Here is a 25,519-nt window from a genome sequence, read left to right as displayed (position 1 = left end):
CTCTCTGATAAGGGGTGAATATCCAAAATATAGAGAGAACTCATACAACTCAATAGCAAAAGAAATCAATATATAATCTAATTTAAAGGTGGGCAAAGGAGAGGCAGAAAGGTTTGTGCCAGACAACTGGCAGGACATACTCTGTCCTCTGTATGTGAAGCCTGGAGAGTCTAGAACTTGAACATGAGTCTCTCATGAACATGGTAAACTGGAGAGGGCGACGACCCGGGTATCAGAAGACACGATTTCAAGCACAGCTGCTGCCTCTGAGTAACTGGGTGATCAACAGCTGCTGAGCTTGTCTGAGCCTTGGCTGCTCCATCTGTGAAATAGGCGTAGTGATACTAGCCTTGAACGTTTTGTGTTTGTTTGTTAGCAAAACAGAGGTTATGAAAGTGTGTTTGTAAACTGTGGAGGGCTAGACATGTGGAGCACTAAATCATTCAGCTTCCTCGGGTCACGATTTCCTCATCTAATGTTCCTGGGTAGTTCTAACTAGTAGCTTCCTAGAAAACAGATGTGTTTAATGGAGCTGAATGTGACTTAGGACAAAGTTACATGTGATGGATGTTTGCAGCTAGTGTCCAAGGAATTGGTCATTTCTTAGGGTGGATGGACCTCTGTGGGTTATTCCTCCCCAGTCAGTAGAAAGCCCTAACTTTTTGTGTCTGTCCTCTATTATCGGTAACATGTAATCAGCATCTTGTTGGAGGGAATTATTGTGAAAGTCAGTTAATCGACAGGTATTTGTTGTATGTGTCTGTGAGGTTCCATGATGGGTTCAAAGGGAACATAAGAACTACCTGGGTCCTGAAGGAGCAGACTAGACACACCCATAGGAGGCATTTAGGGAAGGCAGGATGGGCTGTGTGCTGCTGCCTTGAAGGGTGTGAGAGGCCAGAGGAGGGTGGCCCAGGGGTCAGTGGTCAGGGAGGCAGCTGGCTCCAGCTGGACATGGAGGATTGTTAGGATTTGACTGAATATGGAACTTAGAAAGCAGTGCCTCAGCAGAGCCAGCCTCTCCATCCCTTCACCCCTTCTTCACTAGCTACTGATCTTCAAACATGTCACTATCCCTCTCAGGCTCAGGTTCCTTGCCTGTAAAACTGTGGTCTCACAAAGCAGATAATTTAAGAGATAAAAGTATGTTATGCTGCCCTGGCCGATGAAGCTCAGTTGGTTGAGCATGGTCCCATGCACCGAAAAGTTGCCAGTTTAAATCCCAGTTGGGGCACATATCCAGATTGTGGGTTCAGTCCTCTGGTCAACAGGAGGCAACTAATTGATCTCTCTCTCTCTCTCCCTCTCTCTCTCTCTCTCCCCCCCCCCCCCCCTTTTCCTCTTTCTTTAAAATCAATAAAAACATTTTTTTAAGTATGTTATGCTGCCACGCCTGGTAGCTCAGTTGGTTGGAGCATTGTAGAGTGAACCGAAAAGGTTGCAGGGTCAAACCCTGGTCAGGGCAAGTAGGAAAGCAACTGATCTACACACCAATGTTTCTCTCTCACATCAATGTTTCTCTCACGCTCTCTCTTTCCCTTCCTCTCTAAAATCAATTTTAAAATATATCCTTGGGTCAGGATTAGGCAGGTAGGTAGGTAGGCAGATGGATGGATGGATGGATAGATGGATGGATGGATGGATGGATAGATGATAGGTAGGTAGATAGATAGATAGATAATGTTATGCTTAGCACAGTGTCTGGCATAAAGAAGTGCCCAATAAATGGTAATCATTACTATTACCATCATCACTGTTTGTTACAAGAGAGAAGCTGTTCCAGGAAGAAGAAACAGCACAGGCTGAGACCAGAGGACACAGGACAGTGAGGAAAGAAGACCCAGAAATGAAGTGGGTAAAGTTAGCTGGGTGAGGTGGGTCCAGGATCAGCAGGGCTTTGGACACCGGAGAGGATGCAGCGGCAGGATGCTGCTGTTGGTCCTTAAGCAGGGCAGTGGCTAGACGGGGCTGGGGCTGTACCACAACAGGCAGAGGGGACATGCAGGACTGACCTCTGCCTGCTCCGTGCGGACCAGACTCTGGCTGGAACTGACTTATGAATAGCGATGTCCTAACCCTTTGGCTCTTTCTGAGATTCCATGAAGGTCTCCAGCCAGAAGAGTAGGAAACTGAGTTCAGAGCCTGGAGCTTCTTGGCAACATGTCATTTGTCTCTCTTTATGCATCTTCTTTTCAGTGTCCTTTCTGTCACTATCAGGGAAAATCATTAGTATGCTAATCTAGCTAGCCATCATTTTAACACTGACCTTTGCTAACCTGCCTTTGCAATTTCAGGAACTATGTTTGACTTCTCTAAAAGTAACCTTAAATTGTAGTCTTGTAAGAATTCCAGAGCTGTATCCCTCACTCCGTCTAATGAGGTTATGACCAAATGCTCATTATAATTGCTTTAGACTCCTTTTAATTTTCAAGCTTATTAATCATAAGAAGAGTTATTTAAAATTGCATAAATTAATCTTAGATTAAAAGCCCATCAAAGCCTCGAAACAATTAAGAATAAGTAGGATTTCCCTGGGGCAGCAAGTTTTATTTTAATATTGTAGTCAGGTGGATATCAGAACCTTGAAGTGTGGTAGTGATTAATGTATGCAAAATTTAAATGAGATTTTTTAAATGGCAAATCTAAATCACATATTGACCTAACTGTAGGCTTTAACTGCATTGTCTGTCATATATTTAAACTGTTTACTAATCAACATTTTAATTACAGTGTGTGCTGGCAGACCCTAGGACAAATAAAATCTAGCATTTTAAAATGTCACTGCCAAGTCTGTTATCCAAATATCACAAGACTTTTATTGGGGAGAGTGGAGGAATGAGGAAACAGAGCTAACTTTCTGCAGTGACAAGAGACTTGGCAGAGAGTCCTTAGGTGTGGCTGCCCGGGCTGCCAGGATGCTTCCAGTCCCCACTGGCACCTTGGATTCTGCTCGTCTGCACAGCGCCTCTCCATGGAGCTGCAACTGGGTCTCCTTTGAAGTTGGTTTCTTTTTAATTAGGGAAATATTTCCCTTCATGTGCTCGAGCCCTGGTTGCCAAGTGTTATTTACTTGAACAGTGTGTGTCCCTGGGGTCCCTAGGCCCCCTCCCCTTGTGAGGTATGGAGCTATTTCCAAAAATTTGCTTCGACCTCGGCCACAGTCAGCAGCCTTTTGTCTTGCTTTCTCTCCCCTACCCCCTTCCATCCCCATCACTGCCCAGTTAGGCAAGCTGTCCCCAGGAAGGTGGCCGTGGGCTGCCTCAGTTTGGAAAGAATTTCTCTAGCTTACAAACACTCTGTTTCATTATTGAAGGAAGATGGGTAAGAGGGTCACCTTGAACAAATTATTTTGCCCCTTGAAACTTCAGTTTCTACTTCATGGGAAAGAGCTCATAGTGTCCAACTTACTCTTTCTGATTTTGTGCACATAAAGCACTTAGCATAGTAGTTGGAAATAAGAGGTTCCCCCAAAATGCTTGCTCCTGCCTCATCATTTTCTAAAAGTAGGTTTTAAATTGTTAAACATTCAAGTAGTACAGAAGGATATACAGTGAGAACTTGGTCTTCTTCCAACACCTCCTGGCCCCACCTCCACCCTCTAGAGTTAAGCACTGTTAATAACAGTTTGTGTGTTCATCTAGAATTTTAATGTTATTTTCTGTACCTTGCTTTTTCACTTGTATGTCTTTGAGAACTTTCTATATCAGATAAAAGTCTACCTCGTACTTTTTAATGGCTACATGGTATTCCATAGCATGGATATGCCCTATTTATTTAAATGTTCTAGGACCCTGTCATAGACCATTTGGCCACTGCCAGACCTTTGCTATTAAGACAGTGACCAAAAAAAAAAAAAAAAGACAGTGACCATTTCCATCTGTATCTGTTTGTGTACAGCAAGCATGTCAAACTCGCGGCCCATGGGCCACATGCCTCGTTTTTTTGGCCCGTGTTAGTCTTTGAGTTTGACATACTTGGTGTACGGGGTATAAGAACCAGTTCCCTTCACCTCTTCTGATATTGAATTATCAGACTTTAATCTCTGCCAGTCTAATCAATGATAAATGGTTTCAAGTTGTTGTTTTAATTTGCATTCTCTTATTAAGTATGAAGTTGAACACGTGCATATGTTTATTGGCCATTTGTAATTTTTTCACACTTTGCTCATTTTTCTGTTGGATAGGTTGTCCCACTTCCTTCATCTTTTTGAGCCTAGAAAGCAAGGGAGGTAGATGCACCATCTCCAAGGCCCCTTCTACCTCACTAAGCTGAGTGTCCTTTGGGCGGCTTTCATGCCACCGAAGGTGCCCGTCTGCCCGTGACCTTGCTGAGCCAGCATTGAGGTTGCATAGCCAATAGCTGGGAGTAAACTGCAAGAGAGCCATTTTCTTCTTTTGTTTAGTTGTGTGTCTTCCTCTAAAAAAAGCAGGCTTGGAAATTACAAGGCAGAGAGCTGGGATTGAACTTCCTTTAAAGCTGCCTGTAGACATCAGGAATATTTATTTTCTCTATTTGTTTTAAGCCTGGGAAGGCTGTGTCGTTTTCTCCACACTGTCCTGATGGAGCCCTGACCAGCAAGCGTGCAATGCCCCTAGCCCTAATGTGCCATTAATGATAGGTTAATGTACAGTATAATGTTTTTGGGACTACGGGTTTATTACACTTCTGAGTGTGAGGTCTTTCCACAGAGCGCCCAAGGTCCCATTGCATTATATCATGCAATAAAAATACCCTTTTCATATCGCACACTAATAAACTGTATTTGAAATGCTGTCTGAGGGCACTGCCGTCTTGTCTATAGTCAGTGCACGGGCGCAACAGTTGGGATGCCTTTTTTCTATTTTGTGTGTTAGTTACATGGAATTCTGAACCCAGGGAAGGCTGCTCATTCTTGTTTAAAATGGGGGAGCGAGGTGGGTCTTTAGACCTGAGGCTCAGGGGAAGGGCTGCTCAATGAGTGGTGAGGGTCCACAATTAATACCTGGCAGCAGGGCCCCTAGCTCGCTACTGCCCACCCAGCCCCTCGGTGTGCAGCTGTCAGAGAGCTGGCCCATGTCTTCCACGCTCGCAGTGAACATGTGTTAGGCATTGTAAGCATGTCCTTAGAACAGGAGTGTAAGTGCTGCCAGCTTAGGCCTTCGGTGGTCATGGCTCCAGGACGGTTTCAGTGATCGCCTCTGTGCTGGGACTCTCTCTCACAGCCTTCCTGGGAGGCAGTGCTGCCCTCCTTGTCTTACAGAAGACAGATGCCCAGGACTAGGGGGAAGCTGCACATGGAGAATGAAGCCCACAGGCTCCCAGGAGGCCACCTGAGATGTGAGATGCGGCTTGCTGGGCGAGCATCCCCTCAAACGCGCATAGCCCAGTGCTCTCAGTAGTCACCGATGGTTTTCTCCTCCACAGTTTGCTTGCAGCAGAGCTGATTTTGAAGGATGGGAAACTATGGAAAAGGAAACTCTTCTCCACCAAAAAGGAAAAGGGCCTCAGAATTTAGGGATGAGGCAAAGACGGGGATCGGAGGGCTTTAATCACCTGTTCCATACTTTAATCCAGGGCAGACCATGGCCCCTGTGCTTTGTCAGGTGGGAAAGTGACAACGTGAGTTCCAAAACCTGGGCTCAGGCCAGTGCTAGACTTCAGCCGCAGTCCCATCCTAACAGACTTGGAGCTCAGTGTCCTTGTTGATAAAATAGGGTAATGTCTATTTCTGACAGGGCTGGAGAGTATGAAATAATGTAAATTAAAACACCTAATTAGTACCAGGCTTGGGGTAGGTGCTCACACTGTCAGCGATTATATTGCTATTATTACCATATTACAACAAAAGACACAGGCTTTGGAGCTTATGTCCAGTTTAAATTTCAAGTCTACCTTAGATCACTTAACTTCTCTGAACCTAGTTTTCAAATCCACAAATTAGGGGTAATAACAGTAATGCTATCCAGCTACTTCTTGGGGTGGTTATGACACTTGAATTAGATTGTGACCTGGAAAGCACTTTGTAGAATCAAAAACCCTACTCAAGTGCTGCTATCTGTAAATATATGTATTTGTCTCTCCAAATCAACATATTCAAGCTGGGTTATATTTGAATAAATATCCTTATAGCAACACTTGGTTGATCTGTTCCCCTTGCCACCAGGGAGCATGTCTTGGATGAAATGTAGACTTACAATAGCCCAATCATATAAAAGTCAGGGCAGCCCGACTGGCGTGGCTCAATTGAGTGTCAACCTATCAAGGAGGAGGTCACAGTTCGATTCCAGTCAGGGCACATGCTCAGGTTGTGGACTCGATCCCCAGTGGGGGGCATGCAGAAAGCAGCCAATCAGTGATTCTCATTCTTGATGTTTCCATCTCTCTCTCCCTCTCCCTTCTTCTCTGAAATCAATCAATATAATATATATATATATTTAAAAAACTAAAGTCAGGGCAGCTATAGCCCGCATCATCACCACAGAGCAGCGGAGCAGGGCAGGAGGCGTCTGCTCACCCAGAGAACCAGTACCTGCTCGAGGTGGGCAGCATTGGTCAGAACAGTGACTGAAAGATCAGAGGACCGTGCTGAAGGGTTACATTGGTCTGAGGAGCCAAGAAAATGATGGAAAGGAAAAAGTCGGAAGTTGCTTAGACTGTCCTGCAAAAGGGTGGACCTTTCGGCTCTAGGCAAAGTTCCCTTAATTGCTAGGAGAAAAGTATTTAAGTTTCGAGAATAATTAATTTTTCTTTTAAGGGTTATAGTGTGGACTAAATCTTTTGTTTTCAGATGTGAGGTGTTGAGAGCACTTAGGTAAACCTCTCAGGGGTTAAATCTGTCTTTAGGACTACCAGGACTTGAAAAATGTTACCCTGTGTCAAGAAAACTAGAAGTGACAAGTTCATTTAAAAAGCCTGGTTTGTCATTGTTTATCTAATTTTCAGAATTGACACAGAAAATTAAACCTGCTGACACTCTCTGACCATCTCCCCGGCTCATTTCCCTGGTCCTTTCCTGCCTGACCTTTGCAAGTACAACATGCTCCAAACCCCAAAATATAAAACTTCCCACTGAGTTTCCAAGTTGCCCTGCAGTCATGCCAAGATTCTGTCATAGGATGTCATCCCTAATGTTATTAGGAAAAAAAAAAAAAAAAAAGATGAGGTTATAAATCTGCTCTGTGAGGTATTTCTTTTTTCTCTCCTCTAAGACCATAAATCTTAGAAGTAATCAAACTCTCTGCAAAGGAAGCCAAGATAAACTTGGGCCCTAAGTGGCCCCATATGTCTTTCCTGGATTCAGAAGATCTGAAGGCTTGTCTGCCTGGTGACATCAGTCTGCAGACAGGCGGCTGGGGGAGAGTCTTTCCGTGTTTAATACGGACATGCTAAAACTCACAGGGCAGCACGTCTCTTATTCGGCACCATCGGTGAATGAGTGGCTCCATAGAAGGAAGTACTCGGATAACTGAAATCCCTTCTTTTTAAAATCAAAGCTGGTTGGCTGTTTTTGTTGGGTAGTGTTGCTAATAGGTGTCACTTCTTAATCCTGTCCTTATTTCTCCATCAGCCCTCCCCTCCTTCTCTTCCATTTGACTCTTTTATATTTTCTATTGGGAAACCAGATATGAAGCTTTAAGTCTAAAATAACAGAAAATTGGCTTGAATTAAGGCCTGAGGTATTAGCTGAAAGTAAAGTGTTCCAGTTTTAGTTTAACTTTCAGACTTTCAGTCACAGTTCAGGGTATCCAATTATGGAGAGCTGTTGATATGTCAGGTGCCTCTAGTTTTGAAACGAGGCTGTTTCACTAAATATACATATAAATGCCCAAGTTTGAAACAATATGACCCTTTGCTCATGAATCAGTAGTTAGTGTAGACTCTGAATTGTTAAAGTTTTGTTGTTTTCTAAGAGGACCAAATAAGCCAGGAAGGTACCAAGGGAAGTTTTTAGGCTCTGAAATCAGCCATAGAGCCAGGCCTCTCAGTACATCCATATTGAATTATATGGAATTAAAGACTCCTTGTAAACTGGAGCAAAACTACCAGAAGAAGCAAGTTTGTAACTGAATAATTGTCCTTCTTGACGGTGAAAATAGACTTTGGTTTCATAAGGCAGCCAGCTTATTTATAACCAGACGAAGTAAGCGCCCTTAGTCCTTCATAGCGCACCTGACCAACAACACTGCCTCACAAAACACTGGGCACGCCGTTCACCACCCCAGAAAACGCATTTCGGGCTTTCGTCCGTTTAATTTTCTTCAACATTACCTTGCAAACCACAGTAAATCAATAACAGAATAGTTAAGTACCACAGGTTCTTTGTGTTTTGTTTTAGAAAATATAGCTCAAGGCTAAAAGTGGGTTCTATTGATGATTTTTATTTGCTGTGGGGACACAAAATGATCAGAATTTTCCAATGGTTTGCTTCCTTTTTGTGGATTTCCTTTAAAAGCTCGGAGGGAAGGGGTTGAATAGTTTCAAATAGAAAATGTTGGTTGCTGACAGCACTAGCTCTGGAATAACCGGGAATTTTCAGTCCTGTGTTTTATAGACCAGGTGTGATAGCTTTGGCCTTGATTATGCTCTTTTAATTTTTCCAAAAGGGCTGCACCAGCCAGCCCCCTTGGGTAACCCCACACTCACCCAACAGTAACCCATTCCATTGAATTGAATGAGGCTCACAGAACTGGGGCATCATAGCTCAAAACAGTTTTTTTTTTTAAAAATGACATTTCAGTTAAAGCTAATTGCCCAAAATTTTGATGTCTAGTATCTTTAGCAATTGTTCATCTGTTTTTGTTGTTGTTGTTGTTATTGTTGGTTTAATTGCAACAAAAATCTCCACCTTAGCCTCAGTCTTTGTATGAATGAATAGTTTTTTTCTCCTTATTAAGAAACTAGAAAAACTGTTACTAAGGAAGATTTTAAGAGGTAGCAGCCTTTATTTAATTGGATGCTTCTTGATTGAGGTAAGATGAGGCAGTGGATATGAAGTGCTTTGAAAAGTTTAAAGTGTGATACCAGGACTCAAAACCTGTGATTCACCTGCCAGGGGTGATATTGTCAATGTTCATTGGCACCTCCCAGTCACTACCATTATCACCCTTCCCACTGCCCCCACCATCTATCTATCTATCTATCTATCTATCTCTGTCTCTCTCTCTCCTATTGTTATCACTCTGCATTTTCAATTTTGTCAGAGATTAATCTACTTTACTAATCTTTTTAAAGAACCAGCATTTTATTGAGTTGATCATCTCTTTGATATCATTCTGTTTAATGCCTTTGTGTTTTTTATTATTTGCTCTCTTATGTTTTCTTTGGACTTACTTTTTGTTCTATTTATAATTTATTGAATTGGATTTTTAAGCTCATAAATTTTCAATCTTTTTCCCTAATTACATAAAGCTATAAATTGCCTCTTAAGTATTTCTTTAGCTGCATCACACAAATATTTATATGTAGTCTTCTTAGTGTCAGTCGGTTCTAAGTAATTTTCAATTTCAGTGAGGATTTCTTTTTGACCCATGAATTATTTAGAAGTATTATCCTATTTGCAGATACCCAGAGGTTTTTGTTATCCTGTGATTGCTGTCTACTTTTCATGCACTGTGGTCAGAGAACACGGTCCGTATAGTATCAGATCTTTGTGATATGTTGACATTCCCTTACTGCATGGTCAACTTCTTTTTTTCTCACTTGAAAGGAATGTGTATTCTCTCATTGTTGAATGCAGTGTCCTATTTACATCCTGTAGACCAAACTTGTTGTGTTAGTCAAATATTTTATGGCCTTCCTATTTTCTACCTGCTTTATTAATTACTAAGGGAGTTGTGTTGAAATGTCAGCGTTTGCTTTAAAGTGGTGATGTTAGGTACCTCTGTCAAAATACTATATCTTTATTTCAAAGTGTTTCCTTTATCTTTATGTGATGAGTCTCTTTATTTCTAACGTATTGTGCTTTCAATTTTATTTTTATCTGATATACCTACGCTATCTTCTTTTGGCTAGAATTTATCTGCTCTGTGTTTTACTATACCTCTGTTTTTATCACCCTGTGTTCCTTTGTTTTAAATGTATCTTTTTTGTTGGTGGTGTTTCTAATTTTACCTAAGACTTTTTTATTTGATTCGTTTCATCATTTATACTTACTGTTTGTGATATACTTTTTTAATTATATATATATTGTAAATGCCAGTGACCAGACATTACATAACTTAACATGTGATCATCCCAATAAATCCCGCACCCATCCAGCACCACACCTAGTTTTTAGAATATTATTGACCATATTCCCTATGCTGTGCTTTACATCCCCATGACTATCATGTAACAACCAATTTGTACTTCTTAATCCCTTCACCTTTTTCACCCATCTCCCCCCACCAAAGTCTTCTTATCTGGCAACCAATAAAAAGTTCTGGGTATCTATAAGTCTGTTTCTGTTCTGCTTGTTCACTTTGTTTGTAGATTTAATTGTTGATATGTGTTTATTGTCATTTTATTGTTCATATTTTTTATCTTCTTTTTTTATTACTTTATTGATTAAGATATCACATATTTGTCATCAACCCCCCCCCCATTCCCATCCCAAACCCCCCACACGCATGCCCCCATCCCCCTGTTGTCCGTGATCACTGGTTAGGCTCATATGCAAGCACACAAGTCCTTTGGTTGATCTATCTCCCTTGTCCCCACCCTCCCCTACCTTCCCTCTGAGGTCTGACAGTCTGATCAATGAATGCTGTTCTTGTTCTTCAGTCTATGTTGTTCATCATTTCCCCTAGATGAGTGAGCTCATGTGATACTAGGAATATACTTATAGGAACCGAAAATGAGACAAGCAATAATGGTTATGCTGAGAGGCAAATGAATCAGTCTATAGTGAGTTTCTTTCCGGGCCAACAGTTCTTTTGAGTCCCGATTTCTATGTCCAACAGTTGTTTATGTGTACATAACAGCAATGATATTTCAGTTCTGGATGGTGGACAAATGGTGGTAATGCAGGTCCGACCCTCTCTGGTTTGGTTTTTTTATCTTCTTTAAAAAGACCCTTCAACATTTCATGTAATACTGGTTTGTTGGTGATGAACTCCTTTAGCTTTTTCTTGTCTTGGAAGCTCTTTGTCCTTCTGTTCTAAATGGGAGCTTTGCAGGGTAGAGTAAACTTGGTTGTAGGTCCTTACTATTCATCACGGAATATTTCTTGCCACTTCCTACAAGTTTCTGTTGAGAAATCAGCTGACAGTCTTATGGGTGCTCCCTTGTAGTTAATTAACTGCTTTTTTCTTGCTGCTTTTAAGATTCTTTGTTTGTCTTTAACCTTTTGCATTTTAACTATAATGTGTCTTGGTGTGGGCCTCTTTGAGTTTATCTTATTTGGGACTCTATGCGCTGCCTGGACTTGTATGTCTGTTTCCTTAACCAGGTTAGGGAAGTTTTCTGTCATTTTTTTCAAATAAGTTTTTAATTTCTTGCTCTCTTTCTTCTCCTTCTAGCACCCCCATGATGCAAATGTTGGTATGCTTGAAGTTGTTCCAGAGGCCTCTTACACTATCCTCATTTTTTTGGATTCTTTTTTCTTTTTGTTGATCTGATTGGGTGTTTTTTTCTTCCTTACATTCCAAATCGCTGAATTGATTTTCAGTTTCACCTACTCTACTGTTGATTCCCTGTAAATTATTTTTTATTTCAGATAGTGTAGCCTTCATTTCAAACTAGTCCTTATTTATGCTATTGAGGCCCTCACTGAGTTCCTTGAGCATACTTATAACCAGTGTTTTGAACTCTACATCTAGTAAATTGAATATCTCCATTTTGTTTAGTTCTTTTTCTGAAGTTTTGTCCTGTTGTTTCATTTGGGCCATATTTCTTTGTCTCCTCATTTTAGCCACCTCCTCATGTTTGTTTCTATGTATTAGGTAGAGCTGCTATATCTCCCAGGCTTGGTAGTGTGGCCTAATGTATTAGGTGTCCTGTAGGGTCCAATGGCACAGCCTCCCCAATCACCATACCTGGGCACTCAAGGTGCACCCTCCCATGTAGACTATACACTCTCCTAATGTAGTCGAGTCTTGATTGCTGTTGGCACATCAATGAAAAGGATTTACTCAGGCTGATCAGCTGCAAGGACTGGCTGTGACCACTGACCTCCAACACCTTGGAGAATCAGCTGTACATGGACCCATCCACAGAGCAAGACTTACTTCAGCAGGACTCTGGTACCCACTGAGTCTGCCTTTGAGTGTCTCACTTATGGAGGTGGTTGGGTAGTGGTACTTCAATGTAGTCTGGAGCTGTCCACTGGGTATGCTGGCTCTGGGGCCTCTTGGGAGGTGCAGGCAAGGTCAGCCACCCCCCTGTGTTCTGCCCAGAGCCACAGGCCATAAACTACAAAACAATCTGCAGATGGTGAGGCCAAGCTGTGAACCAAAGCTGGCTACTGCTAGTGCTGGGCCTGGGGCCATTTAGCTAGAGGTACTGGGGTTGCTGAGGCCAGATGCTGCTTGTTTAAGAGATTTTAGGAAAATCTGAAGCATGAGCCAAGACAGGCCATTTCTATGGTAAAGCCACTGGAAACAGGTTGGGTGGGCCCGAAAGTTGGGTAGGGCAGGGTCTCAGGAAATCACCAAGGTGAGGCAAACAGTGGCCACGTTGCTGGAGTCTCAGATATGGTGCCCCTCTGCTGGCTCTGTGGGGGAAGTGCTCATCAAAGGAACAATGGCCTCTGCCAGCACTTCTGTCTGAGAGAAAGCTGCCCCTCCGGCTCTCATCCTAATGCCAAACAGTTCAGTTCCTCCCTAAATGTCTCTGGTGCTTTTCGAGTTGCTGTCCCCACACTGGAACTCAGAGGGAGTGAGTCCGAGTAAGTCCATGCACAGGCCCTTTAAGAGGAACTACCTGAAACTCCAATAGCCCTCCGTCTCCCTCAGTCTCAGCCCACTGGTTTTTACAGCCAGAAGTTATGGGGACTTCTCTTCCAGGCACTGGAACCCTCGGCTGGGGTGCCTGGTCGGGGACTGGGGCCAGGTCCCCTTGCTCCACAGGGGGGACCTCTGCAGCTGAGATATCCCTCCTGATTTTTATCTGCCACACATGGGTGTGGGACCAGCCCATTCTGCATCTCCGCCCCTCCTACCAGTCTTGATGTGGCTTCTTTAATTTCATAGTTGTAAGACTTCCATTCAGCTCAGTTTCAGGCAGTTCTGAATGATGGTTGTTCTATAATTTAGTTTTAATTTTGATGTGCCTGTGGGAAAAGGTGAGCACTGCGCTTACCTACCCACGGTCTTGGCTGGAAGTCACTTATGATATACTTAAATACTTCTTCCTACTACCCATTTTGTACTTTCTACAATACTCTTTTGATTTTTTTCTCCTTCCTCCACTCTATTGGATTAATGTTTTTCTTCCCTTTTATTCTTTGCATTGGTTTAGAAATTATATTCTATTTCTAACCATTTATTAATTATCCCAGAACTTTTAACTTAATTTAGCAATGACTAAGGTTAATCACTAAATGTACCTTCTTCCCAAACCTTACTCAGCCTCAGGCTTAATCTCTTACCTTCGTATCAGGTAAAATTAGCTTCAACTCCATGTGACAGAAAACAAACAGCAGCTCAATAAGACAGCAGGGTATTTCCTAGTCGTGTAAAGAAGACAGAACGTGAAGTGCCCAGAGTAGTTTGGCAGCTCTTCTATCCTACCAGCAAAGGGGCATTTGAGCTCCAGCTAGCAGAAATGAGAAAGGGGAGTGGCAAAGCTTGCTCCTCCTTTTCTAGGTGTTGGCACACAGCATATGTGCTCACATGACATTGGCCAAAAATACCACGTGAGCTAGGTGACAGTGTTCCTTGTTAAAATCAGGATTCAGCCCTGGGCAGTTTTGCTTAGTGGTTAGAGTGCTGGCCCAAAGACTGAAGGGTCATGGGTTCAATTCCCAGTCAAAGGCATGTACCTCAGTTGCAGGTTCCCCATCCCCAGTAGGGGTGCGTGCAGGAGGCAGCCAATCGATGTGTCTCTCATGTAGATGTTTCTCTCTCTCACTCCCCCTTCTTCCTCCTTTTCACTTTCTTTAGAAATCAATGGAAAAAATATCCTCAGGTAAGGCTTTTAAAAAAAGAAAATCAGGATGCATGTCACTAAGTAGGAAGAGGAAATGCACATTGAGAGGCACTAGCTGTCTCTGCCACAGCCGCTCTCCCCTAGACGTGAGAACCTTAAGAGTGTCAGCTCCTCCCCTTCCTCTTACATGTCATCATAGTCCAAGATTTTGTCACCTTAGTTTTAGATCTTCAAAATTAGTTATTACTATTGTCTTCACTTTATAATCAGTGTTTATTTAGATTTATCCATATGTTTGCCAGGTATTTGTTCCTCAGTGCTAGTATATCCTTCTTCCTCCTCCTGCGTTTTGTTTTGGGGTTTTTCTCAGAAGTATATTAAGAGTTCTGTCAGTGAGAGTCTGTGAGTGGTAAAACTGACTTTCTGTTCTATGATTGCCTTCACTTTGCCCTGACTCCTGATTGTTAGTTTAATTGGGTTTCGGAGTTTAGGTTGACAATTTTTCCCAGAGCTTTCAAAGTGTTCCATTGTTTACTGGCTTCTACTCATCCTGGTGAGAAGCTGCTGAGTGCTAATCCCTGTCCTTTGTAGGCAATGTCTTCCTCTCTGGTTGCTTTTAACACCTCCAGTGTTGGTGTTCTACAGTTTCCCTACCACTTTCTAGATATGATTTCACTATATTTTTCTACTTGGAGATCATTGTGATTTCTGAATCTGAGAATTCACACCTTCCATTGGTTCTCAGAATTTTCAGCTGTTATCTCTTTGGATATTGTCCCTCCCCCACTCTACATAGTCTCTTCCCAGTCTTTCCTCTGGGCCTTTCTCTTTAACATTTAAAAAACATTTCTCTCTCTCTCTCTCTCTCTCTCTCTCTCTCTCTCTCTCTCTCTCTCTCTCTCTCTCTCTCTCTCTCTCCCCTGTGCTTTGGGTAATTTTCTCAGACTTTTCTTCTAGTTTACTAACTCTCCTTAGCTCTATCTAATCTGATGCCTGACTCATCCACAAAGAGTTTCGGTTTTTTTATGGTGACTATCTGTTTTGCTTCTATGTTGCACTTGATTATTTTTCAAATCTCTGTTCTTTTTCAAAATATCTTGTTCTTACTGTTTCAATTTCTCCTTTTATGTCTTTAATCTTTTCAAATGTACATTTTCTTTTCTATTGTTTTTCTGTTATCTCAGTTCTGAGAATTCGAACCTTCTTGTGTGTTGTGTCTGCTGACCCTTGTCCATTGTGGATTTTTCCCTCACATGTTTTGGAATTTTCACTGAAAGCTCATACTGAGTGGGGCTTATTACTGTGGAAATTTTTGGATTTCAGAAGTATTGCCCCAGAATGGTTTTTTGTGTTGAGAGACACTTCAGAGTATCATTAGATCAAGATCAATGTTATATTAGTTTGTCAGCCTGAGTGGGAATCTTAGACCATAGAAGTGCACAGGGCTCAGCCTCATTTTTGTATTTCTTGGGCGACTCCCCTCAGAGCCACCTTATCATCCCCTTTGCTGATGGGCAGACTTTTCCTAGCTCACCCCTTTGTAGTCCCAGCTTTGTTCAGGGTCTCAGGGTCATCTCCCCAGGTGGATCTTGTTCTGTTCTTCATACCATCCAGGTCCAGTGTTCCTGGAACCAATAATTCCCCTTAGGCTTAGAGCCACAAGACTTACACTCACACATTTATAATTCTGGCTTTCAGTCCCCTCTTTATTTTTAGCACTTGCAGACTTCTTTTTTTAAAAAAAAAAATCTTCTATTTTATCTCTCATGGTGAGGGCTTGTAAAGGTGGAAAGGGAAAGCTATTAGGCTGTCTTCATCTCTCATCATCTCTTCATTCAATCCTTGTCAGAACTATTCCATTCTTTTTTTTTTTTTCAACAAACTTACTGAGCTCCCACTGTGTGCCAGAAATTGTGCTGTATCTCATTGTCTCTTTCCCGCCTTTCTGTACACTCACATGGCCACCTATACACACACACGTGAGCATATACACATGCACACAGCCAAGGTCTCAGAGCTCAAACATCAAATCTCAAGAGGGCAGGAGAAAATCCATCCTTCTGAACATTGCATCTGTAGCCATGCAGTCATCACCCCAGATACAAATCTTAAACATCTGGCACCTGTAACTGGCCGCAGAATCACTGCTTGGGCAGCTGTAGACCCAGCTTCTCGGGGAGTCCTCAGCACTGTGGGAACAGGGCCCCCACTCTCCCTTTGGCGCCCTCTGATCCTGACTCCTCTGGACATCTGCCCAGCTCGAGATGCCTGGGGTAGCTGGCAGCCTTCCCACTGTCTCCCCAGTCCTAGATAAGTTCCCTGACAGGGCAGCCCCCAAAGCTCCCCTTAAATGGTCCAGAGGCACCACCCTGCTGCTCACATAGCTCACCTCCCTCTGACATCAGCTCATAAATGCTGGCACCTGCATGTCTGCCCCCTCACCATGCCCACTGGAGTCATCCATGCCCCCTCCCCACACCACACCACTCTGGTCCTGTGGCTGCACTGGCCCTGGAATGACTCACAGAGACCTCAGGAAACATCGTGTTCTCTCGATGGACCATTTTCTGACCAATTACTCTGTGTAGAAACACATAGATCTGCTCAGATGAAAGGTAGAGAGCTCCTTGACCCTGTTAGATGGCTCTGTACAGTCTGGCATGGCTAGAGGTAAGCAATTTGCTGCTAATAATTGAATATTTGGGGGGAAACATCTATTTCTGTAGCACTTGTGAAGAATAAACTCAAGAAGGTTGATGGAAATGGCATGTCACAGCTGCAAACCATTTCTATGGTCTTAAGAGAAAATGAAGGGCTGGAAGGGACATCGCCCCATGCCGCCCCCGGGCCCCCGCCCCCCCACACCACCACACACACACACACACACACACTTCCAGCCACGGAAGAGCTTTAGAAATCAGAAGCTCAGAAAGCAGTCTCAGAACAGATGCCTTGCTCAGAAAGCCCTTCACTGTGGCGTTTGCCCAGTTAAGCCAGGCTAGGGAAACAGGTCTCCAGCCCACACCTGCCACATCCCGAATCTGTTTCGAGTGGAGAAATGATAACCACCCTCTCACTGCCCAGCGTGACTGTGGCACCTCAGTTGGTCCCCATGACCCACCCGAGAAGAAGAGACAACAGCGGTATTTGGTGGGGCAAGGAGGCCTCTCCGTGTTCAAAACCTGTTGAGATACAGGGCTCAGAAAATGATAGAATGGAAGTATCAGCTTCGCTTCTATAAAGATCTGGATTGAACAATGCGCTCTCCTGTGTGGCCCGAATGGTCTTAATGGGAATTTACCACTGAGTCCCTGTCCGAGGTGACCACTGCAGGCCCCATGGGGTCAGAGCCTCCGTAGAGGGCAGGCCAGAACCCTGCACCCGACGCCACCCCACCCGCCTGTTCAGTCCTTCCATCCTCCTCCCTGGGGGCAGGGCCCAGGAGTGCAGTAACAGAAGTCCTTCCATGTACAACGATGAAGCCCAGGGAAGGAGGCTCGCCCTGTAGTGTGTCTTCTGTAGGTGAGGCAGTGTGGCCCTTCCCAAGCCTCAACTCCGGGGATGGCGAGCAGGTTTGCTGCCCCTGGCACCACCCCACAGAGGGCAGAGAGAAGGACTTTCATTGAGATGCCTGACCTTCCCCCTGCTGAGTCACTCATGGGGACTTCTCTCCAGCCTCAATCCCAGCCACCTCCTTCCCAGACTCCCCGGGTGACCAGCCTGGAAGGGAGCATTGCCCCTGGGAGGAGGATGGCTTGTTTGCTCATGTAACTCACATTGTAAAGGCTGCCCGCTGCCCCACCACTTGTCAGCAGTTTAGCAGACATTGGACATCTGTGCCTCCTTCCGTAAGTCATTTAACTTCTCTAATCTGAAGTTACCTCCTGGGCAAATAGGCATTAGATAGGTAGGTGTGAACCTTTACCAGGAAGTGATTTATATTATGTAAAATTAATGCAGAGCCTCAGGATTAATATACCAGAGAAAAGTGGGGGTTTTGCATGAATGTATCAGTATTTATCTTGAATATCCTACCTAATAAAATGGTAATATGTAAATTACCATCACTCCGCTACACCCACTATTGGGCCAGAGGGAGGCGCAGGGGGCGGGACTCGGGGTGGCCGGGGTAGCCGATTGGGCCCACAGGACGCTGAGCTTGCGTTGCCAGCGGCGGCGCGAGCTCAGCATCTGCGCCATGGCTGTGCTGCAGAACAGAAGGGGCCTCTGGGGCAGCAAGCTCACATCCCGCCACGGACCATCAAAAGCGGGGGAGCTGGGTGCCTGTCTGCTCCGGCACCAGCGGACAGGCACCCAGCTTCCCTGCGATCGAAAGCGAAAGCGTGTAGGGGACCCTACACGTGCATGATTCAATCATGCACTGGGCCTCTAGTTTCTTTATAAAGTCATCCATGAGATTTCAACATTCTGAGTTGAACATAGATGAGTGTGTATGTTATTTTTTAATTAGGTTTGCACAAATACAGTTAAAAATGTTTCTTAACAATTTGAATCAAACATCCAGAGAAGCCCCCACCCACCTCAGACCCTCTGACTCCACGGGATCCGAGGTCCCGTCTATAATCCTACCTCTTATTGCTGAGAAGGGACTGAGTGTTACCCTTGCCCCTAGGGCTGGGATCCTAAAGGGACGTGCAGAGAGCTTTCAAACAAGGCTCGCAGGGCCAGCAAGGAAATGTGGAGTGATGGGCAACACGTGGACGCGGCCCCTCCAGGTTCTCAGCTCACCTCTTACAGGCCCCTGCCCGTTCACCGTAGCAACTTGTGGGACTCCTTACTTGTTTTGGATTTGGCTGAGGTGCACCTGGGCCAGGTCTGACTTCAAACAGGCTTGTGCGTGCGTGGCATTCTCTCCCATGCAGAGTCCTCGGTTGGAGAGCAGGTGCCTGGTGGCCTGGGGCTCACCCTGAAGAAGCGGAGGCCTGTGGTCCAGAGAGGACCCCAGAGTCTAGAGCAGCCTCAGCTTGTAGCGCTTTCTCCCTAGGCCTGCCCACCCCAACCCGCGATGCTTCTCAGCCCAGCATCAGGCTCCTGGGGAAATGCTGTCACTTACCAGTCAGTCCAACTAACTTTTCTTGGTGGTGGCTATGTGATTACCCTCCAGGGCCTTCCAGTCCAGTGTTAGGATAAGATGGGCTTGAACGATGATGGCATGCAGCAGAATCAGTGCATGCTCTACTCTAGGGAGGTCAACAAGTGTTTGCACAGTTCCTCTGGGAGGGGTGGCATCTGTTGGGAGGCGGCAGGAAGAAAGGCTCTATAGAGTTAGATCTTAGGTTAAGGTGTAATCTGCTGGGCATCTCTTGCTTAATTGTTCTTTCTGCTCCTCCCTCCAGGGTCTGGTCTCTGTAACTCTGGAAAATGTCTTTCAAGCCCTGGGCCTCTGTTTTCATGCTTCTATGGAGTCCAGACCTAAAGACTAAGAATGGAGAACCAGGGGCTCGGGTTCTGAGACAGACCGCCAGCTCGTACACCTCTGGCCCTGGCACTGAGCACAAAGGACAGCATAGTGACTGAGGGCTTGGGCACAGTCAGGCTCTGTGGCCCTGGACAAGTTCCGTAATCCTTCTGTGCTATGCTTTCTGCATCTGTAAAATGGGGATAATTTTAATACTTAATAGAGTTGCTGAGTAATGAGTAAGTTCTTTGATTAGAAGTGACTGACCCATATGAATTTGAGCTGGGAGGGCCCGGTATGCCTTTTTGCCACCCTAACTTCAGTTTATTAGTTTAACAGTACTTGGTGAGCACCTATAATGTACAAGATACTCTTTTTTTTTTTTAAAGTAGAACTTTAACACTCACTGTCCCGACCTGAGAGAGCACAGTAGCTGGTGTCCTTCATGGCAGAAGAGTCCTGGATGCAGACCCTGACTTTGCCACTTTCCACCTCTGGAACCTCACCCCGCATCATGTTTCATGGCACCTCAGTTTATTTTGCCTATAAGTGGGGGTGCTGAGGGTTCAAGGTCAGGTGCCGATGTAGGGCGGCCAGAGGCGCACAGAGGTGCTCGTGATAGATACAGAATATACGGATAACTTCGTCATGCCGTCGGACCACTAATTGAGGGCCTTGCAGCCACACCGGCAAGTTTTTCATTGACTCAAACGCACAGTGTTCTTTAGGAAGTTCTGTGAGAGAAGAAAAGTGTGGAGACCCCAAATAGGTAAATGCCTATTTGGGATGAAACTCAGAAACCAACTGAGAGCAGAGAGTGAGGTGTCAGTGAGTGAGCACTGGACCAGGAGTCCAGACACCTGAGCCTCAGACAGCACTTACCCACCACCTCAGGCTCGGAGCCCCATTCCTGCCTGCACATGGGCACATCAACCCTCCCATCCCTGCCTCCTTCAGTGGACAGGTAGAGCTGCCACATGGGAGGGGCTCGGGAGTGCCCTGCTGTCAGTCAGCACGATGAAACGGGTGGGTAAAAATTAGGGACATTAATACAGAGAGGCAGACTCTGGTGGGATACTGGACAGCATGCCTGGAAACTGCAGCTCCGATTCCTGAGTTGCTGGGTCTTCGCCAGCACCCTCCTTTGCGCCAACACCCTCCTTTGCGTCAGCACAATTTGCTCCTCAGCCCCATTGGTGGAGGCGTCGGCACCAGGTGACACCAGCTGTCTTTGGTTGTTGACTCGTGTCTCTCCCCCGTGTCCCACTTTCGGATCCATCCTGCCCTTATAATCCCATCCTTTTCCCTTCATTATGTCTCCATCTTCTGTGGCGAGGTTTGTGGACCATAATAATTCAACCCGCGCCGATTTAACTGTTGCAATTGGCCCTGAGAGAATCAAGGAAATGAGAGTGGCTCCCACTGCCTGGAGATGAGGGCAGTGAGATCACTCAGCAGCTCCGGCCTGGCACGCGCCCTGCCAGCCTCCGCAGGGCGCTCTCCGTGTGGAGGACAGAGGCCTGGGTGTCCAGGCGGTCACCTGGGGTGGGGCGTGCTCTTGACAAGCAGCATGTGGGCATGCTGGCTCCAGGGAGGTGACCACGCCACGCTCCCACTGTTGCTGGCAGCATGATGGGGCTGAGAGAGCTTGTCCGCACCTCAGTTCCTCTCCCGAGGAGGGAGCCTGTTTCCCCCAAGCGCCGCAGGGCCTTAGGGACACCAGAGAGGGCCTGCGAGGCCAGCTGTCTGGCTGCAGGTGCAGGGGAGCACTTGGTCCTGCCCAGGGCTTTTGGAGTCAGGAGACTCACCATGTGAGTCCACCCAGCCGTTTGCTTCAGTGACCTCGGATGGGCCCCTGAAGTGTATGTTACCTCACCCCACAGACGGAGATGCAGGGCTGTGTGCACCCCCAGAATGTGGGGTTCGGTGGGAGAATCAGGACAAAGCCCTTGGCAAACCCCTGGCCCACAGCACTCTGTCCATGGTGCTGCTCTCAGTACAGGTGTTACTCAGTGCCACTTCCAGGCACCTGGCCTTGCGGGACCCCTAACGCAGCTGGCTGGCCGGCCTCTGCTCGGGCCTGGAGCCACCTGGGAACTCAGGCACCTCCAGGTGGCCTGCTTTCCACGGAATTGTCCACCAGGTTTTGTTTTCCTTCAATTCATGAGGAATCCTTGCATCACATGTAGGAGCTAGAGGAGTGTCAGCCAGACTCCAGGAGGAAGAGGGAACACAACTGGCAGGTCACGGGGATGCAGCCCAGCCTTGAGGATGCACCAGAGTAGAAACCAGAACTCTGTTCAGCCCAGCACTTACCCTAGTCACCTCAGCTCCCACTCAGGCTCCTCTTCTGTGAAGTGGGAGGTGGTGTACTTTCCCTGCTTCTCACACGGGGCTGATGGGAGCGGGGAGGGTTTTGTCAGAGTGACCCACCACTGCAGCAGAGCACTCTCCAGTGTGTCCCCGGGATGCGCTGATGGGACGGATCAGGCCCCAGGCTGCAGCCTTGGTCCCACTCTGGTGGAAATAGGTCAGGGGAAACTGCAGTCGGATGCCAATTCTCCCACCTCTGCCCCCCAGGTCGGCTCCGGGAGAGCCCTGGGCAGTGGGTTTGGGTTAGAGACTTCTGATTCAGCCCCAGCTCCGGGAACCCGGGCAGGCCAATCATTTCCTTACCTGTAAAGTGCCCACCCATGTGACTTGGTACCTGTCCCCAGACTGTGAGGTGCTCATGGACCCTGCAGGCAGAGATGCTGCCAGGCCGGTATCTCACCCGGGGTCTCCAACACCCTTCTGCCCTGCTTGGCTTCCCTCAAGCAGCTGTCTCTGACCCTGCTCCGCGCACACCGGCTTCTCGTATGTTCCATCACGTGGTGATCCACGCTGCCAGCAGCTCCCAAATTCTCTGGGTGCCTGGAGCGGCTGCAGCCCCCCCTCCATGTCTGTATGTGTCTCTGTCCTCTCTGTCTCCCTCTGTGGTCCCCCCTCTCATCCCTCCCAAACCAGTCAACAGTAGCTGAGGACAGAACCGCTTGTCCAGGTCACTCCCTTGAAGGGTGGGGTAAAGCCCGAGGGATACGCAGGGGATGGGAGGCCTCCCAGCCAAGGAGGCAGGAAGGGGAGAGTCTCCACCAGCGCCCTGGATGCCCACTCTGCTCCCTCCTCCCCTCCCAGGGCACTTGGGCAGAATGCTTCCCTGTGGCGCGGCCATCAGCCTTCCCAACTGGAGGAATGCTCCCCTCTCCCTCCTGCAGTTCCGCTCTGCTTGTTCCTGAGCAGATGATAACAGAGATGGAGCATATGGGCCCCAAAGTCACCGGGCATTCTGGGAAAGTGACACTGGTACCCGGGCTTGGCGGGAGGGGCCGTGGGCTCTGGAGCACAGCTTCTCCCTTTGTTCTTCACAAGGGCACAGGTCGCCTCTCCTGAGCCTCCTGAAAAGGAGTAAGTGCAGGAAGAATGCCCTTTCTAGGCAGCCACTTAAGAGGGCAGGTGTAGGCCGGGCGCATATACAGGGAGGACATGTGGGAGCCAAGACAGAGTCCCATCTGGCCTCTCCTGCCTCAGCTCCCCCACCCACTGCCTGAGGACACCCACCCAACCTGGTTCCACCTCCCCTTCCCAGCAGCAGTCAGAACCAGGCACCCGCTCCCTTGTGGTCCTGCAAGTATCTTGGGGTCCCACACAGAGTGCCGTGGGCAGATCACAGGAGACACCCAGCTGGGCTCCAGGCCGATTTCCCTGGTGGCCTCGGTGAGTCCCTGCCTTGAGCTGGGTGCCCCCAGCAGCCTCTAAGCTGATTTCCTCCCCCTGCACCTCTGACAGGTTCCGCGTGCCTCTGAGCTAGGTGAAGCAGTGCAGGATTCTCCGGGGGTGGTTTTTCTTGCCGGACTGGGGAAAGCTGGGTAAAGGGACAGTGTCAGCCCAAGGAGAGAAAGCCTGGGCTTTCTTCCTTCCCGTCCCCAGACATCTCAGGTCTGACCAAGCCGCCCGTTCCCCTGCCCTGGCCTGGTGTCTGGGCCCACATTCCTCACAGCCACCCGATGGGCTCAATTGGAAGCAGCTCTGAGCTCCAAGACCTGCTGGAGTGGGAAAGCCGAGCTGAGAACCCAGCTCAGGGGCAGGAGGGGGCCGGGAACGGCACGGAAAGCAGGAGGGAGCAAGGCCGCCGGAGCTGGGAGTTTGGAAGGGGAGAAGGAGCTGGGCAATGAAAGGCACAGGGAGCCCCCTTCTCTCCGCTCACCCACTGTGGCTTCCTGGGACCGGCTGCTGCTTTGGGGGGGGGGGGGGGGGGGGACTGCCAGGTGTGCATTCTTCAGCAGAGAAGCCACAGGTGAGGAGGAGGGAAGAGAAGGCTTTTCTGATTTCCTTTCACCCTTGACCCGTGGCCCCTGCTGTTTTCTGGCCTTTCCTAGGAACTCCCAGGAGGCCCTGAGATTGTGAGTGTGAACCTTGATTCCTCAGGGCAGCAGGGAGGGCACTGGCTAAATACAGCCCAGCCTGCCTGTGGCGAAGCCGGTGAGAGCCTGAGGCAGGCCCCGCCGAAGCCCAGCCCCAGCTTCCCACCAGGAACCACACCTGTGCGCACACAGCACAGCCCTCTCCCTCTGACACACCTGCCGCCCCCCCGTAGATTGTGACCTCTTCAGAGAGGTTTCGACCACGAAGGAAACCGGAGGGAGCCACACAGCCTCTGGCCAGTGGTTCTGTGGTCGCCGGGCAGCGGCCGGGCTGGGTGCCGGCAGCTTGGAGCCGCGGCCGGCCAGCTGTCTGAGTGACGCTGGGCCGAGGAAGGGGCGGTGTGGGGTCCGGACAGGCCTCACCCTGGGGGAGCTTTTGGGCTGGTTGGCACTTCGGGGGCAGGGGGCCGGCACCCGGCACCAGGCAGAGGCCGAGCAGGCTCCAGTGCTCCAGGCGCGCACGTCGCCGCGCTGTCTGGGCCTCCGTCCGCCAGCTGTGAAATGGGCTGCTCGCTGCCCGCCACACCTCACGGGCTATTGGGGAGAAAAAGTAAGATCCAGGCGGAGAACAGGCCTTGGCGAGTGTAGTGAAGTACAAGTCTGGGGATCGCCTGTCTCAGCCTCTCCGCTTCCCTGCAGGGCCACCCGTTCATCGTGCAGTTCAACGACGGCAACGCGGCTGTGGTGTCCATGTGGGTGTGCAGGGCGCTGGAGGAGAGGCGGGGCCAGCAGGGGCCCCCCTGAGGCCTCGGAGGGCGCTGAAAGCCCAGGACTGGTCACAAGGGGAAGCCCGCCTGTCACGCCGCGTCCCGTTTGCTGTGAGCAGCAGAAGAGCTTTGCTGGGCCTGGGCTGCCCCGCCCTCGCCTCAGCTCCGCCCGCGAAGCCCTGCCTGGGAGCCGTCATGCCAGCCCTGGCCACCTGGCCAGGATGAAGCCCTCGCCCCTCCGGTCTGGAGGCACCGACGGAGGGAAGGGGAGAGGGTGGAGGCATTGCGAATGGAGGCTCCTATGCCCCGCCCCTCTTCCTTTTCCCTAACATTCTTCTTTGTAAAGGGTCAAGCGCCATCAGCATCACTGATGGGAATAAAAGTGTTCCTGCCTCCCCATGAGGGATGTACTAGGTTGTCTGTTACCCACCCAAGTTGGGGGGTGGGGGCTCCCACTTCAGCAGGGCATGTGGCCCCACCAGTCCCCTGGGCCTGGAGCTGCCCTGGTCCAGGCACCTGCACACACCCCATGCTTCCTGACATTCTGGAAAGAGGCCCACAGCCCAGCCCACTGACCTGAAACCGAGACATGGAGGTCCTGGGACCGAGTCCCTTGGCAAGGAGTAGCTGAGCCAGCAGTGAAAACAGGATCCTAGACCCTGAGCTCTTGCGGGCTGGGGTTTGTCCCACATGCGGAGGCTGGGCTGTCCCAACAGCACCAGAGGCTCCAGCACAGTGACTTAGCCATGGTGGGGGGTGGGGGGCGGGGGGACAGGAGCTCACCCACTCCCCACCATTGGCTCCTCTCTTCAGCAAGCTGCCCCCTCTCCCTCGACCCCACACCCTGTGACCCTCATTCACCTTGGGCCACTCACAGCTATCCTCTC

General features: G+C 48.0%; 1 protein-coding gene across 6 annotated transcripts in view; it reads left to right on the top strand.

The window, feature by feature from the left end:
- The window catches only part of MAP2K5 (mitogen-activated protein kinase kinase 5), a 273,560-nt gene extending 248,526 nt beyond the window's left edge, over window positions 1-25,034 (top strand). For 5 of the 6 annotated variants that reach the window (XM_054716100.1, XM_054716099.1, XM_028141851.2 and 2 more), the window contains one exon: window positions 24,565-25,034. In XM_054716100.1, the coding sequence (XP_054572075.1) occupies window positions 24,565-24,669 (105 nt within the window). In that variant the 3' untranslated portion in view covers window positions 24,670-25,034. The remainder of the gene's footprint in view (window positions 1-24,564) is intronic. The other variant, XM_028141852.2, reaches the window with a different exon arrangement.
- Window positions 25,035-25,519: the final 485 nt, after the last annotated feature.

The sequence above is a fragment of the Eptesicus fuscus genome, chromosome 5 (genome assembly GCF_027574615.1).
Source record: "Eptesicus fuscus isolate TK198812 chromosome 5, DD_ASM_mEF_20220401, whole genome shotgun sequence".
NCBI classification, from domain to species: Eukaryota; Metazoa; Chordata; class Mammalia; order Chiroptera; family Vespertilionidae; genus Eptesicus; species Eptesicus fuscus.
This window is presented reverse-complemented; position numbering and strand designations above follow the sequence as displayed.